Source organism: Nyctibius grandis, chromosome 4, assembly GCF_013368605.1.
Source record: "Nyctibius grandis isolate bNycGra1 chromosome 4, bNycGra1.pri, whole genome shotgun sequence".
NCBI lineage: Eukaryota > Metazoa > Chordata > Aves > Nyctibiiformes > Nyctibiidae > Nyctibius > Nyctibius grandis.
In genome coordinates, this window is record NC_090661.1 from 12,223,039 (window position 1) to 12,242,561 (window position 19,523).

A 19,523-nucleotide genomic window follows, 5' to 3' on the forward strand; every position below is an offset into this window, starting at 1 on the left:
AATTAGGCTAAAATATCAGAAAGAAGCGAGGAGAGGGGCTCTCGTCAAGCGGTCTTTCCGGGATTGTGCTTGTAGGTGTTAAGAACTGCCTCATTAAATCTCCCTCTCAAGGCTTTTCAGGATGTTTTTATCTTTTGTTTTGTATCATAATGTTCCAATTTTAATTTCTTTTGGAGGTGGGAAGCAACTACATTTTTCTAAATCTTTTTACATCTTAAGTGTTAAAACAACCACTGGCCTTTCCATTTTTTGAAGGGTGTGTACTTTTGACATACCCAGAAACCCAGTTCATAAACCAGCGCTTTTCTGCCCTTGCGCTTCCCTGGCATTTCCGAGGAGCTGAAGTTCGCAGTGAGACTCGAGGTATGAAAGTCACAATAGTCTCTGAATTCATGTGGTGTTACAAACTTTCTGTTTGGGTTTTATTTTGGAACTCAATATTAGCAGTTGACAGGAGTCCTTAAGACATTATGTCTGTATAGCTGCCTACCCTGCCAGGCCAGGAGCCCTGAAATGTTTCAAACCACAAGCTGGTCTCTTTTTTCTTTTTTATTCTTCCCCCTGCCACCTTGTGACTTGAAGGGATGGGTCAGGGGCCTGCTCCCAAAACAGAACTATGTGTGAGCTGGCACATTGCACGTCCTTCTGTCCTTCTCTCAGTCCCACTCCTGCAGCCTCGGGGCTTTTTTATCCTGCAAGTCAATGAGCACTGTTCAGTAGGGCGAGGGAGAACGAACGGGATGGGGTGAAGGCATGCACGAGGCACCTGAGAAAACACTACTTGCAGGTAAGTAACCTTCCTTACACATTTTTTCCTTGCTGTGCTTTGCTCCCATGAGGAAAGCTGCATGGCAGCCCAAGCTTTGTGCTGCAGCTAAGAGCTTGCTGAATGATGTATCCAACTGTACACATTGTCCTTCTGTGGTGCCATGGGGTGGGGTTTTTTTTGGAAAATATGCCTGAATTAGCTTCAAGGCTCTGAGCATAAATTTCTCCTAAGCCAGTGGTAACAGTTGTATTGTAAAATCCTTTTTCCTAGGTTCCTGGGACCAGATACACTGAGCTGAGATAACAGGGAACCAAATTGGCTCGTGAACCCGAGGACAGCAATGCGCTACAACGACGGCAGTGAGGTAATTGTAATACAGCAGGAGACCTGGTTCACGTCACATTTTTTCTAGCCTTTGTATGTCGTTGTGCTTCTCCCTTGTAAACGGCTGCTGCAGCTGCTGAAGGGGACTGAAGCTGGAGCGTGGTTTGCATCGCCTCGGACGCCTTCGCAGGGTGCGTAACCCCCTGCTCCCAGCGCACGGGCTGGGGCGCTCAGGGCTGAGCCACCACCAGGTGGCAGCTGGAGCCCGAATATGGGACAGGCCCCGCGGCCCGGCCTTTGTTCCCGGCTCCGCGAAAAGATTTTGGGAAAAAAAAAAAACCACAAACCAAAGGGAGCCACAATTACCAAATAACCGGCATAGGGCAGGCAGAGTTGGAAAGTCCCTAACTGATGAGTGGGGGAATTAAAATTTTGCTGGTGTTGGGGAGATTTTCATTCTGTTAGAGATGACAACTGTGTGGCATCTCTAACAGAATTATAATTCCTCTCTTCTGTGCCCTTTACGAACAAATAATTACCTCTCTCCCCAAAGCAGCTACAGACCTTATGGATATCCCCTTTCCTGGCCACTCACCAGTTTGCTCAAACATCGTTTACTTAACTGCTTCACATATTCGAGATAAAAATCAGAGCAGTTATTTTCAGTTCACTTTTACTGACACGGCTGGTGAAGCTGCTGTTCCAGCAGGCCTGCGTGACTGAACAGTTGCTTCTTTTGGGGTTGGGTCCCCCCTGGCCCCAGGATAAAGGTAGTGTTCCAACATGCTGTTACTTTCCCATATAGGCTTTGGTTTTGTGGCTGGTCATGCAGGAAAGTTTAACAGAAGTAACAGGAGTTGTTGGAAACCTGCCTGTTCCAGTTTGGGAATGCGCGAATAAGGATGCATCAATAGGCTCCATAAAATGGTCACAGGGCAAAAAAAACTAAACCAAATCCTGGTTTTAGGAGAAAAAAAAGCATGGTGCTGTGCTATTAGTTTGCAGGAGTATTCCAGCATCAGCAGCAGGCGAACCTGAATCTGACAGACAAACCAAGAGGACTAAGCCCTCCAGGGCTGCAGGTTCAAGAACAGCGGACGCAGCTTTCCACTGGCCTCTGCGTAGGTAAGCCTGGCGTGTACGTAAGGCACTACAGTGTTGCAAGGCTTCTTGAGGTGGAACAGAGACGTCCATAGCATCACGTTTCATTGAGGATATCCTCACCATTAGCAGCCTCATTGGTTTCTTGGAATAAGCACACTGTAACCTTTGGGCTCACCAGAGGTGACACTGCACCGGGGGTAGTTTTCCATGCTGCACTGTTTCATGAGATGGGGTGACTGACTCAGAGGCTCTATTCTCTCTTTGAATGCTGTGTTTGAATGCCCTGAGGCCCCAGAGGAAGTCAGGATAGAGAAGGAATCTGTCTTGGTTGATGAGGGCTGGGTCAGGGACCAATTAAGCAACCTGGATATCCATAAATCCATGGGCCCTGATGGGATGCACCCGCGGGTGCTGAGGGAGCTGGTGGAAGTCATTGCTAGGCCACTCTCCATCATCTTTGCTAAGTCGTGGGCAACGGGAGAGGTGCCTGAGGACTGGAAGAAAGCAAATGTCACTTCAGTCTTCAAAAAGGGCAAGAAGGAGGACCTGGGTAACTATAGACCGGTCAGCCTCACCTCCATCCCTGGAAAGGTAATGGAACAACTTGTCCTTGGTGCTGTCTCTAGGCACATCAAGGATAGGAGGATCATTAGGGGCAGTCAACATGGCTTCACCAAGGGGAAGTCATGCTTAACCAACTTGATAGCCTTTTATGAGGACATAACCCAGTGGATAGATGATGGTAAAGCTGTGGATGTGGTCTGTCTCGATTTCAGTAAAGCGTTTGACACGGTCTCCCACAGCACCCTTGCAGCTAAACTGAGGAAGTGTGGTCTGGATGATTGGGTAGTGAGGTGGATTGTGAACTGGCTGAAGGAAAGAAGCCAGAGAGTGGTGGTCAATGGGACAGAGTCCAGTTGGAGGCCTGTGTCTAGCGGAGTCCCTCAAGGGTCGGTACTGGGACCAGTTCTATTCAATATATTCATTAATGACTTGGATGAGGGAATAGAGTGCACTGTCAGCAAGTTCACTGATGACACAAAACTGGGAGGAGTGGCTGACACACCAGAAGGCTGCGCAGCCATTCAGAGGGACCTAGACAGGCTGGAGAGTTGGGCGGGGAGAAACTTAATGAAATATAACAAGGGCAAGTGTAGAGTCCTGCATCTGGGCAAGAACAACCCCATGTATGAGTACAAGTTGGGGACAGAGCTGTTGGAGACCAGCGTAGGGGAAAGGGACCTGGGGGTCCTAGTGGACAGCAGGATGACCATGAGCCAGCAATGTGCCCTTGTGGCCAAGAAGGCCAATGGCATCCTGGGGTGTATTAGAAGGGGTGTGGTTAGCAGGTCAAGAGAGGTTCTCCTCCCCCCTCTACTCTGCCCTGGTGAGGCCGCATCTGGAATATTGTGTCCAGTTCTGGGCCCCTCAGTTCAAGAAGGACAGGGAACTGCTAGAGAGAGTCCAGCGCAGAGCCACGAAGATGATTAAGGGGGTGGAACATCTCCCTTATGAGGAGAGGCTGAGGGAGCTGGGTCTCTTTAGCTTAGAGAAGAGGAGACTGAGGGGTGACCTCATTAATGTTTATAAATATGTAAAGGGCAAGTGTCATGAGGATGGAGCCTGGAGCCAGGCTCTTCTCAGTGACATCCCTTGACAGGACAAGGGGCAATGGGTGCAAGCTGGAACACAGGAGGTTCCACATAAACATGAGCAAAAACTTGTTTACGGTGAGGGTGACCGAACACTGGAACAGGCTGCCCAGAGAGGTTGTGGAGTCTCCTTCTCTGGAGACATTCAAAACCCGCCTGGACGTGTTCCTGTGTGATATGATCTGGGTAATCCTGCTCCAGCAGGGGGATTGGACTAGATGATCTTTCGAGGTCCCTTCCAACCCCTAACATTCTGTGATTCTGTGATTCTGTGATTCTGTTCAGTGTAGCTTTAATGGACTTAGTCTAAAGTGGTATTTTTGCTCAATATGCAATTGGTTAATTTTTAAACCAACCTCTTCCCCCACTTTTACTGTGCAACACTTCACACAAAGCTTTCTTAATTTGTCAGAGCAGGCAGGGACAAGAAAGCTAAAAGGAGAATCGTCTCATTTCCTCTTCTCATAGTGACTAAGAAATAACTCGAAACATTTTAATGAAGGACTCTTTTGCACTTGTTGCTGTTAAGACAAGTTATATTGTATTATCTGGGTGACCATTGCCTTTATTACGGCTTTAATCCAAATCCCATTCATCAGACCATTAGAAGTGTATTTCTTCCATCAAAGAAATGCACACAACAGTTACTGGATTTTGAACTCCAGTGTCCTGGTTTGGCGTAAACCAGGCCGATTTTCCTTTCAGTGATTTTTACTTTCAGCTAAGTCTCCTCTAAGTAACTGCACTTTCTGAAACTAACTGCATGTTTTTGCAGACAGTGTCTGCTTCCAGGACTGATAACGCTCGAAGTTTGTAGTTATCACTGAGGCACCGGTAGGGATGTTGTGCAGAAAGGCTCTTGCTGTACTTGTTCTTAAGAGAAACCAAGGTCACTGCTGAATTCCTCACTGCTTACGAGTGAAGAGCCAAAGGGGGGGTCGCAGCTGCAGAGGGGAGCGGACAGGGCAGGTGACCCAAAATTGACCAGCGAAGGTATTCCATCCCATACACGTCATTCTCGGTATAAAGTGGGGGGATCACGAGGGTCTCGCTCTCTTTCTGCTGTGGCTGGTGTCCAAGGAGGACTCCGTCTGTTTTCCTGCTGCCCCCGATCCCGATCCGTGCGTTCCTGAATCCAGCTCTTGACCGTCGCTGGGCCCAGCCTGGGCCTTCCCGGAGCCTGCCCTGCAGTGCCGGTGGTGACGTGGCTGACTTCAGGGGAGCTCAATCTTGGTTTTGTATATATATTTGTATATATTTGATTATTTCTATTATTGTTATTATACTCTTTTTCATTATTATAGTTTATTAAAACTGTTTTAACTTTCCAGCCCGGAAGCCTCTCTCCCTTTTCCCTTTCCCTTTCCCTTTGGGGTGGGGGGGAGGGTTAACAGAGAGCATCTGCCATAGGTTTAATAGCCGGCCCAGCTTTAAACCGTGACATCCAGTAATCCAAAAGAAACCCATGCAAAAAGACATCAGTTAATTCAGAAATGTAAATGACTTTGTATTACTTTATTAAATAGCCAATTCTAAAGAACAGTACAAAATATGAAAACATGCATCATTTGGTGTTCTTAAAAAAAACATTTGTCCGAAATAAAGACTGTTAGAAAAATTAAACAAGTTTAGCCCCAATACACCTTCTGCTCTCCACATAAAAGATGTCTGGTAGTTATAAATACTGTTCCATCTCCTTTAGCAAAGTTTAACGATGTATACATTAGTATTTCTGTTACAGGTATTTTTCACATTTCTTCTGTAAACATAATCAATTTAAAAAACGCCTTGTTAGCAAGCTTAAGGAACTACTGCTTTCCTGTACAGTAAATACAAATAGGAAGATCCTGGATTTTCCTGCCATTCTAATCAGCACTCCGTTTACTGAAACATTAAAAATTTCAATTAGTACAAGAACATAACTAGAGAAGAAAAGACTGAGAAGATTCAATATTTGAGTGAGTCTTAGTTAACAGGCAAATAAAATGCTACTGACTTCCAGATCTGAGGATCACTTCTGTACAGCTTCTGCTCTTCTGAGACCCAAGTGTCATAATACCGTACACAAACGCACAGGTTGGCCATCTGAAACAATCACTGCTTATTTATTAAAAATAATTTAACATTTAGCTGAACTAAAAAGCAGGTGCTCAGAGATGGGTGTCCATGTCCTGTTTACAGATGAAGGTCAAAGCTGAACTCACAGGCCACACCAGTGGGCACCTGCTCTTCGGGATGGGGGACTTAATTCTCACGACATCTGTACAGTTCAGCAACAATACTATTTTACTTAGCAACAGACTGACTTCTGGTCTGGTGTGGGAGGCGGACAGAGCCAAATCACAGACTTATTCCTCTTCCCTACAGAAACAGCAATAACTGGCTTCGTCCCTGGAGAGAATGCCAGGGCAGAGCAGTAGGCTCTTTGGGAAGCCTTGTCACTAGAAACGCTGAAATTATTTTATTGATGGGAATTAATTTTTTCTAAAGCACTATTGTTACACATTTATCATTTTTGTCTAAAATTAAAATGTCAATTTAGTTTTCTTCTTGCCTTTTTTTTTTAATCTGGCCTCCAATTAAGAATAAGACAAGAGTGCTGCATCTGAAACAGTGGGGTATGTTATAATTAAGATTTCTTGCACAAACATAGCGTTGATGCTGATGACATTTGGCCTGTGTGTGCTATCATCTTCCATTCATCTGCTCCAGAAATCTGTAAGTCAAAACTGCATCTTTTGAACTGTGAAGTGAACTCTCAAGGCTTTTTTTTTTTTGGCACTTCTCAAGTATGAGACAGTACAAGAACAATCTGGCATGACTACTTTTTGCAAGTGTTTTACAGCAGCATTTTGTAGGTGCCTATTTCCAGTTCTTTTGTTTGGATTCCTGCAGACAGGGGTAAACAGGACACACAATCCGACCAGCCAGCAGGTACCAAGTGATGCCAGTCTACCCTCGCTAAGGAAGAATCTATCTGAGCACTAAGCACAGTGTGAAGAGCAACAGATGGACAGAGCAAAAAATAAAAGGAGACTCAAAGGAAGGAAAGGTAATGCTCTATCTCTGAGTTGGACCAAACCTCCAGGACTGATTTATCCTGGGTTTAAATTATACTAACTGAACCAATTGCTTCCCTCACTTTTTGGAATGAAAGTGACGCTGCTTGATGTGTTAGATGCTGTCAGATTGTTACAGGCTAGCATAGAAACAACTCTGTCACAAGCTACATTTAAATAAAAATCTTCAGTTGAAAAGTTTTGTATGAAAGAACTGAATTTCTGGAAATGGGAGGAAAACGGCAAGTACTGTCAGACACCACATACTGTAATTACTGAGCTGTGAGTAGACACTCCTATGTGGTAAATGGTATTTCCTTTGTAGAAAGGCCCAACCTGCTGAGCAAACTAAGATCTTTAGAGGCGCGAAGCTGCTCTGTCCAAAGCAGAACGACGGAAGGTGGGCTTCTATTCACGAACGATACGTCAGCTACTGTCGTTCCTCAGAAGTGGCTTTTTTCCCTTTCCAGCTCTTTTGTCGTTGCTCGAGTTCAGCCTCAGTGAAGGCGGCCGGGCCCCAGTTTGTGATTAAGTGAGGATTCTTGGAGCCTGGAAGACGACAGAGTGCAGTACTTGAAACAGGCGTTTCTGACAGGGACATCGCTCACCCACCGTCAGTGGGACAGGCCAAGTGTTGCCACGGGACGATTTGGTAAGTGCTGTCTCTTCTGTGACTGGAAACCTTCTCAAAAGTGACCTGAGGACCTGCCTAACTGAGGAGGGAGGAAGGCCTGGGACACCGTCAGCGAAGGTGCTTAGTGTGAGAAGTTGTCAGCTGCTGCAATCTTTTGCATCTTTATCTCTCAACTTCCCCCCCACCCCAAAATAATTCTATCTTAGTAAACCCCTCCTCTTCTTGCCTTTAGAGATGTCATTGAAGGAAAGTGATCTCTCCAGCACTGCATTACAAAGCCACTTTCCTCTGGGCTAGCATGCTGTTAATTAAGCTAAGAAATTAAAAACTTTTCCAAAAAAATCAAATATTTTAGCTATCTTTACTTCATGTTTTTGGCAATTAGCATTTATGCTAACCGCACTAAACACCCAAACCATGCAATGTTCAGGTTGATCCTTGCTTTGTTTTAGATAAATAAATAAACAAATAATAATAACAAAAAAATTAATTGTTATAGTAGGCCCAGTGGAGGTAAAGACTTGAACATTACCCTCAGCAGTTGTCACCAAAGTGATATTTATAGGCTGCCATGAAACCAATAAGCTACAGGAAAAGGCAAACTTCAGTAAATCAGTAGGTGATCTAAGTGTATGAGACAGAATTAATACATATTTTTGTAACTTTTCTGTTGGTAACTTACCTGGCTCTATTAGTCGAATTAATCCCTCATGATGAGCTACTTTATCTTTCCAGCTCTTGGTGTTATTAGCTGCCATTTCCAACTTCTTCTTCACCTCCTGAAATAAGATACAGCCCACTTGAAAACAAGGACAACTTTACTCTGTTCATATAAAAAGGAAAAACACCCTTTTAAATCTAAAGACAGAACCATGCTAATTCAGCCACCACTCCATGTCATGAAGACAGGAGAAATTAATTTCTAACCATGCTAAGTAATTTAGTCAGTCGCTAGCTGTATAAAAGTAAGCTGTCAAACCAGAATCCACAAATAACTAGGTTTTACAAGATTCTGTAGCTGCAGAAGTAGGGCTAGTCTTCATAAAGACTGAAGGCATAAACTGCCCGGAACACTATCCTGGGCCTCGAAAAGCAAATCTTGTGGCGACATGGCACACCAGAGAGAATTGAGTCAGATAACGGTACTCATTTCAAAAACAGTCTCATAGATAACTGGGCCAAAGAGCATGGCATCGAATGGGTATATCACATCCCCTATCATGCACCAGCCTCTGGGAAAGTTGAACGGTATAATGGGCTGTTAAAAACTACCCTAAAAGCAATGGGGGGTGGAACCTTTAAAAACTGGGATAAGCATTTGGCACAAGCTACCTGGCTAGTTAACACCAGAGGATCTATCAACCGAGCTGGCCCTGCTCAGTCAGACCTTTTACATACAATAGAAGGGGATAAAGTCCCTGTGGTGCATGAAAGGAATCTGTTGGGAAAAACTGTCTGGGTTCTTCCTGCTACGGGCAAAGGTAAACCCATTCATGGGATTGCTTTTGCTCAAGGACCTGGATGTACTTGGTGGGTGATGCTGCAGGATGGTGGAGTCCGATGTGTCCCTGAAGGTGATCTGATCTTGGGTGAGAATACTTAATTCTGAACTGCATGATGTTAATTGCTGCATAATACTAACAGTGTTCATAAGTGTCTTTCAGGTTGAAGCAGTGGTGATGAGACCGGAGCTAGCTGCAAGTGGCTTCCAGTAACCTCCTCGAGACTGACATCTAACCTGCAACCCGTGGGCACGAACTGTGACAAAGCTCATATCATCTCTCCTACCCTGGGAGACTCCTAGCCAGATGGAAACCCACAATCCTGAACTAAATGAACTTGATGAACTTTTTTTTTGTATAGAGATGAATCATAAACTAATGTTATCTGTATATATTTTAAAATGAAAAGTTAGTGGTGATCTGAGTATGACGTGAATGGTATGGAATAAGGGGTGGAATGTCCTGGTTTGGCCTAAACCAGGCCGATTTTCCTTTCAGTGATTTTTACTTTCAGCTAAGTCTCCTCTAAGTAACTGCATTTTCTGAAACTAACTGCATGTTTTTGCAGACAGTGTCTGCTTCCAGGACTGATAACGCTCGAAGTTTGTAGTTATCACTGAGGCACCGGTAGGGATGTTGTGCAGAAAGGCTCTTGCTGTACATATTCTTGAGAGAAACCAAGGTCACTGCTGAATTCCTCATTGCTTACGAGTGAAGAGCCGAAGGGGGGTCGCAGCTGCAGAGGGGAGCGGACAGGGCAGGTGACCCAAAATTGACCAACGAGGGTATTCCATCCCATACACGTCATTCTCGGTATAAAGAGGGGGGATCACGAGGGTCTCGCTCTCTTTCTGCTATGGCCGGTGTCCAGGGAGGACTCCGTCTGTTTTCCTGCTGCCCCCGATCCCGATCCGTGCGTTCCTGAATCCAGCTCTCGACCGTCGCTAGGCCCAGCCTGGGCCTTCCCGGAGCCTGCCCTGCAGTGCTGGTGGTGACGTGGCTGACTTCAGGGGAGCTCAATCTTGGTTTTGTATATATATTTGTATATATTTGATTATTTCTATTATTATTATTATACTTTTTTTTCATTATTATAGTTTATTAAAACTGTTTTAATTTTCCAACCCAGAAGTCTCTCTCCCTTTTCCCTTTCCCTTTCCCTCTGGGGGGAGGGGGGGGGATAACAGAGGGCATCTGCCGCAGGTTTAATCGCCAGCCCAGCTTTAAACCGTGACAAGTTTCAAAACAGGAAGATGCATTTTCTGTTCCAAACTAAGACAAGCTAGTGAGTACCTCTCTCTATCAGAAATCACAAAATGTAAGCTAGGAAAAGGACCACTGCTGTTACCCCCAAGCATGAAAGAGGTATTCTTCAGTCTAAACCAGTCTTTTAGTCAATTCCAAGTGGAAGGCCAGAATGTTTAATTATTTCTAAAATAATGAGTCAACTATTGCAGTGACCTACTCTACCATTTGTTTCGTGGATTTGTTTGTTTGTTTGGGTTTTTTAATGTCTATTGTATTCAGGAATTCCTTTGTAGTAGTAAATGATGCTTCATATAGAAAAAAGCCTGAGATGTCAGCTAAAAAAAAAAGTCAAGTATTAGCCAAAAGCAATCCGCAGATGGCGTTAGATGTAACACCAACGTAATAAGTTGTAAAAGTGGCCAGAACTGCCCCACCTGGGCCCTTGCTTGCAGTCACTGCGTCGTGACAGCTCACTGGCTTGTCCTTCAGAGCTAACCTCAAGAACACAGGGACAGCATAAACACACTCCCTAGTTAAACAGAAATCTAGTCATGTTTTGTTTCCTGACCTAAATACACGCAGGATCATCACCTCTCTAGCCCTAGAAAGTGTGCCACACTTCAGACTCTGTACTTGCTGGATTCTTCTGACTCTATTTCTTCCATGAATACAGCTGCTGGCCTTCCCCAAAAACACTCAGTGGGGCAGAGAACAGGCCTGGCGTTTGGGACATGAGGCACTGCTGCACATGGAGAATCTGGGTTAATTCCTAACTTTCCTTGACAACAGTTCAATGCTTAAATACCTTTTTGAGGAGCAAGGGCCTACAGTAGCACATTGATTTTTCATCTGTAGAAGACAATATTGCCCGATGACATCACCAAAACACTGCAAGAATAACTAATTCAAAAGCATAAGGCATTCGGCTATGACAGCAATGGGACTGCGTAAGAACAGTTAGCCTACAGCAGCGGACAAATGTATACAGCATATTTCAGGATATCACTTAGCTGGCTTGTGGGTGAATTGGGACAAAAGAATAAAGGAGGTGGTGTGTCTGAAACATGTCCTCTTCTTCAAATACATCTACTGGTCTAGGCCAAAAAACCCAACACATAACTATCCTACCTGTTGTTATAATTTTTGTGCCATACTAATCCTTAAAGAAGCGTTGATATTGATGAACTTCAAATTCAGTTAAATTACTCGGTACCTGGCTAAGTATGAGAGGCTGATGAACAGAACAGCTCACCTCATATTGCTCAAGGGCCTCCTTCCTTTCCAGTTCAAGTTGTTCTAGTTGCTGCATAGCAACTTGAAGAGCCTGTTCCTTTATCATTCTCTGGTTTTCTAGCTCTTGCTTCTCTGCTTCTGTCAGCTGAATGGTCTGTTGCTGCTGCAAGTGCCATTTTTCCAGTTCAGCTCTCTTTGCTGACTCCTCTTCCAGTAATCTGCAATGGAGACTGCAATGTTAACTGCACTTTAAAGTAAGCTGTATCCATTAGGTAGCATGTAGGAAAGCCAAGCTAATAATTTTCTTTTTTTTTTTTTTTAAAAAAAAAAAAAAAAAAAAAAAAAAAAGCTTGGGAAGCAGGGAAAAAGTTCAGTGTAAAGCTGAAAATCATGCCAGCAGTGCTAGCAGTCTGCCTGCCACAAAGGGCTATTCAGAAAATTGAGTCGATAATGCAAATACACAACACTGAAAACCACAGAAGAAACAAGCATGCGTAAGTTAGCTCAATTGTCTTAGGAGGCCTGAATATATGAAGAAACAAACCACACTAAACAAAGCCCATATGAGTAAGAGGACACATAACCCTTTATCAATTATAATTTCAACCTGTGATAAAATACAGCAGAAAGTCATATTTTACAGTTGCTGCTTTGTAAAATACACAATTGAAAATTCTGTACAAAGTGATGTCAGTTTTTCAAGTGCTGACATGCACAACACCTGAGGAAAAATAAGTGTGCCTGCTTTTCTGAAATTGCTGCGCACTCCCACTGCTATAAGGGCCAACCAAACATTTTTAAAATCATAAATGCAGCTTTAGCCTTCATAGCTTGAGGAAGAAAAAAAATCTATTCTATGTTTGGACTTCAAGCTAGTTCCCCCATTCCAGCAGTGTGTCCAAGATGCAAACAATCTTTCATAGTATGGCACAGTTATTTATTATGGCAGGGCGGGTGGGGGGGGAATTGAAATAAATCTCTGCTAGGTTAAAGCCATACCTGGCTTGAAGTTTCCTTACAGTTTCTTCATCTTGACGTGCCTGTTTCTCATCCTCCAAAGCTTCCTGTAGCTGCTTATACATTTCTTCGAGTTCACGTACTCTCTGTAAATACTGTTCCAGTTCAGATGATTTCTGAGCAACCTGCTCTTCCATTTTTTGTCTCACCTAGCAGCACAAATTGAGGACACGTATAAGCTACCATTCAACTCAGGTTTCCAATTTTGAAAGGAATTGCCAGGTTTCCCTCGGATAATGTTTTCAGAGACAAACCTTCTCCTGCTGCCTGCAGAGCAAAACTGATAAAATTGAGTCTAGATTTGTAGCTGTGTAACTAAGGGCATTTAAAAAAAAACAACAAATAACGCAGGTTACTTACGTTGCCCTACTTCATGCAGCACAGGATTTTTACAGGGGTTTAAACCTAACTCAGTCAATTTGATCTTGTCACTTAGTTTACAGATACACACTAAAGTGAATGAAGAGAAAGCTCATAGACACAAAGGTCAGGCTGGTTTAATTACACTGTTTCCACTCCTTTCCTCAGGCAAGCCCTCCCTTGGCAGCAGTGTATTTCACATGCTTAGATCTGGACGATGGCACCACGACAGCACAGGATGGATAAAGGGTTGGAAATCAGCTAAGAAGATTGGCTTTGCTAAGAGACGGCAACTATAACAAAAAACAACGGTAAGGGACAGAGGAAGGTGAGGGGATGCCTCACCTTCCTCAGTCCACAGTCACCCAGTCTCTAATCCTCATTCCCCGCCTTTCACTGACCTGAGAGGGAAACCAGGGGCACTGCGGCACCAGAGCCGTCCTCCCGCTCAGCCCCTCGCTGTGCTGGGGACAACAGCTGTCAGCTGGCTTGGAACTGAGTCGGGATAAAGCACCAACATCTCAGCATTTAGCGACACGTAACATGTACTTCACAGAGGTAAGCACAGCTGAAGTCAGCAAGAAAGGCTTGCTGTCAAGTGTGGGGGGATGGCACGTCCTGCTCTGCTGGGCTGCAGTCGTCTTTCCCTCAGCTAACCGAAATCCCACTGACCCGGAAAGTGATGGTATTCAGGAATTCACACTCAGCCCATAAAGCAGCACCGTGTGCATTTGGTCCCGAGATGTTCCAACTTGACTGTTTCTACTTCTGTTCTCCAGCTAACAGAAAAGCCTGTTATGCCTGACAAAGCCCTTGAAGATTTAAAATTAGTTATTTTGGAAATTCTCAGTGTGGATTATAGAAACAGCATTGTAAAGCTAAAATATTTATTTTATTTTTTTTATGTTTGTGCGTATGTAAATATGAAAGAACACACAGTATAAAAAAGCAATAGTTTTAGGAATACATTCAAGTCAGAAAATTCCTAAAATGCATTTTGATTATGCCTGTGTTCTTTTTGCATACTCATATAGTATGTACTGGTCTCAGGTTCTCCATCTTTGAACACTGCAAGGATAACTTCAGTCTGCATTTATCTTTCAAACAGTCAAATTTTCCCCAATTTTCCAATAATATTTAAGCTTTGAATGCTATACAAATTGTAGGCAAGCTGATCCAGTGTTTGAATTCACTAGTAAAAATATTTTATTCCTACATCTCTAATAAATGCAACGCAGGTTGCATTCTCCAGCCTCCTGCAAAATCTGCGGAGTCCTTTCAGTGACTGCCTGTGAGGGATGTTCATTGCTGAATGCGTTGCTCACTCTGTGTAATCATAGCAAAAACCTGTGTGCACTACTCACCATTTTTTCTCTCTCCAGCTCCAAACTGAAGCGATCTTGTAATTCGACTTGAGTCTGAAGTCTTTTCTTCTCTTCCTCAGCAGCACGAGCAGCTGCTGCTTCCAGTTGCTGGAAGAGAAGGAGGGGGGAGAGAAAAGAAGGAAAAACCAGTTTGTCAAAACTAAACATCTGAGGGCAATGGAATTTTATTTAACAATTTGTTTTTTAAAAAAAAATGGAAGAAACCTTCAAAAGCAGTAGGGCACCAGCTTTTTTTTTTTTTTTAAATGTCTGAGTCTATTCTCAATCTCTAAATATAATTTTAGATCTTGTTATTTGCAAGGTGATTTTAAATTTGTCAATGGAAAGTTAATTATCAGGCTTCCTCCAAGTTGCCCTTGAGTCCTGCTTTGCACAACCGATAGAAATCCCTGCATTTCCTTCTCTATCTCATATGGGATAGAAAACTACGATGGAAAACCACATCGCAGGCAGGACTGCACAGGAGTTCCAACAGTGAAAACACGCCAGTGTGCATAGAGTTCATACAGAAACAGAACTGAGAAGCACTAAATTGCCATGGGAAAGCAGAAGTGCCACACACATCGACTATAATAAGTACTTGTGCTATTCTGAATCACATCCCTTTAACATCCCCTAAATTACCATGTACGGTAAATAAAATTCTAGTTAATAATCATCACTTGAAATTAGGGGAAAAATTAGCCTGGTCAGAGCTAAGGCCTAGGAAACAGCTGCTGGTACTGTCACGCCTTCTTGCAACTTATTTAACTTCTTTTGCATCTTGATTTCACAAATAAGGATAGTCATTACAGTTTTTCCTTTCATCAGTATTTAGATAGCATGTGTTTTTAGAATGCACAAGTACCAGCCAAAACTTCACCAATACTGAAAATAAAATAATTCTGTCACAGAATTTTCCTAAGAAACTTATCTGATGCTTCAGAGGAAACAGAAAGCAAGCACCCTTCTTTTGTAATACGCTAGGCTGGTGAAATTGCTTCCGCCGACCTTCAGTAAGAGTCGGACACCCATCTTCTTTTGTATTTTTTGTTAGGTACCACATTGAAACCATCCTCCCTCACACAACCTAGATGAACTAATGAGATGCCTAAATGATTAAAACTGCCAAGCTAAAACTTTCATTCCTTTAAGTGCTTGTGATGTCACTCTAGTCTGAAATAGATGGGAAGAAGGGAAGGAGAAGGCTCCTAGTTTGTTTTTAAGCTGTAGATGTTAGTACAGAATTGCTTTCCTTTAAAGACTTAAATGTCAGTCTTTTAGAAGTAGTATTGCTCCTCTGCCAGAACATTTAAAAGCACGTAATTGTAGTCAAATCCAAGATGCCTATTTAAGTGAAATTTTCTTTTGATTTCCTTCCTCGCTTTGAAATTAAACAAACATTGCCAATACTGTGAGCCGAGAGGACGAACGTGCAGAGTCACAGGCAAGGGTGGGTGCTAGGCTTTTGCCAGAGCGCTCAGCAAGAAAATACAGTTTGTCCACTCTTTATCAGCAACTTCCTGCTTAATTAACGTCAGAGGACATCAGTTCCTGGCAGGTAATGTTACTGGCACCCACTATGCAGTTTAGGGAAAAGTCCTAAACATTGGCAGGGGGGGAGGGAAGGGGGATAGACAGGAACACACCATTCCAGCTGGGGTTCGGTAGCACAGAGTCTCTGAAGCCCATGCAAGACCCCAAACTGAAACAGAAAGGGTGCACAAGTCTTGTGCATGCTCTCTTGGCAAGAAAAACTTACCTTTCAGTCTGTTCAGTGTGTGTATCTTAAAATTCCATTTAAAAAAAAAAAATGAAAAAAAAAATCTCTTTTAGACAAAGGCTCTTATTCTTCTGAAATTTTCTACTGCAGGCGCTATCAAAACACAAACGAGTCTCAGAGTGCACTTTGGCAGATGCTGCATAAGTGGTGGCTCACTCAGAAGCAAATCTAACTCTAAGGTTTCCAGAACAATTCAGTTTCCTGAACTATTTACAAAGCCTTTTTCTTGAAGAACATTTTTCTAACTAATCAAACACTTTAAGTTCTTCCAGCACAGTACCTCCCCACTAATTCCACTTAGTCAAAGCGCAGTAATTCATGTTAGAGACTAAACTACTTTCCCAGAGAAGTCATTTTAATCCAGTCCACTTCAAAAGCTGCTTCTTGCTGCAACTCTCTTTAGTTTATCCATTGTGATTTCTACAAAACTCCCTGGAGCCTGTCAACATCCTATGCTCCTTTGGGGTTGCTCTCACGTTATCTTCCCCCTAACTTTTTCTCCATAAAGTAAACTCAACACTGAAATCCAGTCCTACAATTTCTGTTAGCAGGTATATTACTTACCAGTAACTCACACGTAACACAGGCTAACCTTTAAACCATATTTTTGCATTCTGAATCTTAAACACATGGTGCTAAAATTAAATTTAAAAATGGTTTTCCACTGTCAGATTCCATTTAATGCAAACAGAATAGTATGCACACAGTACTGTCAGTGCAAGGGTAATTAAAAAAAAGACACATTTCTCCTCACCACAAATTGTGACTTAATGACTTTTAAAAAAATATATATATTTTGGATTATTTTATTTGCTTTCTCGACTTGGCACCTTTAACACGTTCTCACAATATTTATAGCTCCCCAACCTGCCCACCCGCCCCCGCAAAGATCATTAATTTTTTTTCTAACTAACTGAGGGATAAAATTAGTGTTTTTCATTTATGAAAAAGTCAAGCAAAATGCAGACTTGTCCTAAATGGGAATGCAAAAAAAAAAAAAAAAAAAAAAATCAAATTAATTTAGGAAGACAGTGAATGAAAGACTCTCTAGACTAAGCACAGGCCAAAGATCTGGACTGCTCTAGCAGCAGGGACTCAGCAGCCAAAATGGTGGGGAGGGAGGCATTTGATGGCATTCTAAGTTATTTCCAAGGCACACTCCTCATTAAAAGGTATCACGGCAATAAAAGCCAGAGTAACTCTTCTTTCAAGTCTTTAAAAAGAAAAGCCAGAAGATATATCTGGATACTAATCAAGTCTCGGTGGAGAACTATAGCAGAGGTACCAGTTGTTCCAAAGCACAAAGAGCCATCAGCATGTTCAATCTACTGTTACGAGTGTGCAGGCACAGCAAAGGCACCTTGGTCTCTCCTGCCAGTCGTTAGACTGAAAAGCTGTCTACAAGGAAAATAACATATTCAGCAAGTCTTCTGCTAATACTCAGAAGTTTCTAGTCCAGTTCTCATGCTTTTACAAGTCAATCCAACACTTACAAGGAACACGCATTTAAACAGTTTATAAATGGTTGCTATGTATCTCAGCTCTATAAATCTCTCCCAAACTATTCTAATAAAATTATGCCTATACATACTCAAAAATCACTTTGCATCTGTGGACTCTTTGTAAACCAAATTTATGTATCATTTCTGGAAACTACGTTTGTGTGAAGAGAAGCGTTCCCCCACACATACAATTCACATAACATAACTTTGGAATATTAATGAAAAGCCTGAAGTTTGACAGATGTCTGACAGCAAAGAAAAACAAAAAAAACCCCACAAGTTAACTGAAAACACTAGACTCTCGCGTCCGCAAACACCATCCACCCAGCTGAGGTTTTTCGTCTACACTTGTTTCACAACACCCTCGTAAGTACAGGGGACAGGGCTGAGCCACATGAGTTTCCCCAAGCCTGCTGAACAGTCCTTAGAAACTGCTGCAGTCACCACTGAAGGCTTTACTGCAGGCTCAACCACCAGATCCACTTGCTTAGGGGGCTGGTGCTGACAAGAGCTCACCTCCTCTGTCTGAACACCTGAACAGGAAACAGATGCCTAAGAAGCCCATCTCAACCAGAGACTGAGCTCAAAGCATGACGGTCAGCAGCTCGCACTCCCACCTTTCGCACAGTCTCCAGTTCCTTCTGCTTGTTCTCGTTGGCCATTTGCAGTTCTTTCATCTGCCGCTCCAGCTCTTCTTGCTCAGCTAACAGCTTCTGGCGCAATTCTTTTCGTTTTTGGCGTGCTTCTTTGTGGGGTGGAGGGCTCCCTGCTCTCAGCAGGTTTACAGTGGTCTGTATGGCTGGAAAGGAGTGTGCAAGGCAGAGGAAAAGTAGAACACAGAATCACAGAATGGTTAAGGGTTGGAAGGGACCTCTGGAGATCATGTAGTCCAACCCCCTGCCAAAGCAGGTTCCCCTAGAGCACGTTGCACAGGGTCGTGTCCAGGCAGGTTCTGAATAGCTCCAGAGAAGGAGACTCCACAACCTCCCTGGGCAGCCTGTTCCAGTGCTCTGTCACCCTCAAAGTAAAGAAGTTCCTCCTCATTTTCAGATGGAACTTCCCATGTTTCAGCTTGTGCCCAATGCCCCTTGTCCTGTCACTGGACACCACTGAGAAGAGTCTGGCCCCCTCCTCTTGACACCCACCCCTAAGGTATTTGTAAGCATTGATAAGATCCCCCCCTCAGTCTTCTCTTCTCCAAGCTGAACAGACCCAGCTCTCTCAGCCTCTCCTCATAAGGGAGATGCTCCAGTCCTCTGATCATCTTTGTAGCCCTTCGCTGGACTCTCCCCAGTAATTCCTTATCTTTCTTGAACTGGGGGGGCAAACCAAACACCAGTGAAGAGAAATGCTAAACTTTCTGGATAGCCTTAGTGAATGAATACCTGTGGTGGTGTGGGTTTTGGTTTTTGTGTTTGTTTGGTTTTTTTTAATGTATTTTAAAATCAGAAATAACTGTTGTCAGTTCTCCTAATTCTCATCAGGCTAGCTGTCAACACAAACCAAAAGTGAAAGACACTTGGCTTTCAGTACTGGCTGTGTGCTACAAGCATAAGGTCCAGCAATTCCAATGCATTATGTCAATTCCAATGTTGATTTCTTACAGGCAGCAGACATACATACAAGTCACTTGTACACCTAGCTAAAAAAAGAAAAACCAAACCCCAACACTTCAAGATTTCTTACTACCTAGATTTATTGACACTAATCAAGCAGTAAGATGTTACCTAATATAGACATCACTCACTCACTCCCCTAGAACCATCCTTAAACCCTTTATTCTTACTGATACTCCAAGGGAAAACTTTCTCCCAGTAAGAAAGTAGCTCTCATTCACTTATATTCACTGAGGAAATATTCAGAAAGCAAACCTGAGGAGTGGCAGATGGTTTTGATATTTTATTCACCGACTACAACTGTGAAAAAAGATCTCCTTTTGGAACTAAGTAATCATTCATCATGCATCAGACTC

At 43.1% G+C, this 19,523-nt stretch overlaps 1 protein-coding gene and 1 long non-coding RNA gene across 2 annotated transcripts in view; one reads left to right on the forward strand and one right to left on the reverse strand.

The window, feature by feature from the left end:
• The first annotated feature begins 974 nt into the window (after window positions 1-974).
• Window positions 975-7,073, forward strand: LOC137662735 (uncharacterized). The gene is made up of 3 exons (XR_011048046.1): window positions 975-1,133; window positions 2,092-2,218; window positions 6,745-7,073. It is a non-coding gene; the product is annotated as an uncharacterized lncRNA (long non-coding RNA).
• The window catches only part of SWAP70 (switching B cell complex subunit SWAP70), a 44,225-nt gene continuing 30,033 nt past the window's right edge, over window positions 5,332-19,523 (reverse strand). Inside the window, exons 7-12 of the mRNA XM_068399411.1 lie at window positions 18,169-18,350; window positions 14,267-14,374; window positions 12,525-12,691; window positions 11,545-11,743; window positions 8,225-8,321; window positions 5,332-7,457 (exon numbers count right to left, since the gene is read on the reverse strand). Of these exons, the coding sequence (XP_068255512.1) occupies window positions 7,339-7,457; window positions 8,225-8,321; window positions 11,545-11,743; window positions 12,525-12,691; window positions 14,267-14,374; window positions 18,169-18,350 (872 nt within the window). The 3' untranslated portion in view covers window positions 5,332-7,338. The remainder of the gene's footprint in view (window positions 7,458-8,224; window positions 8,322-11,544; window positions 11,744-12,524; window positions 12,692-14,266; window positions 14,375-18,168; window positions 18,351-19,523) is intronic.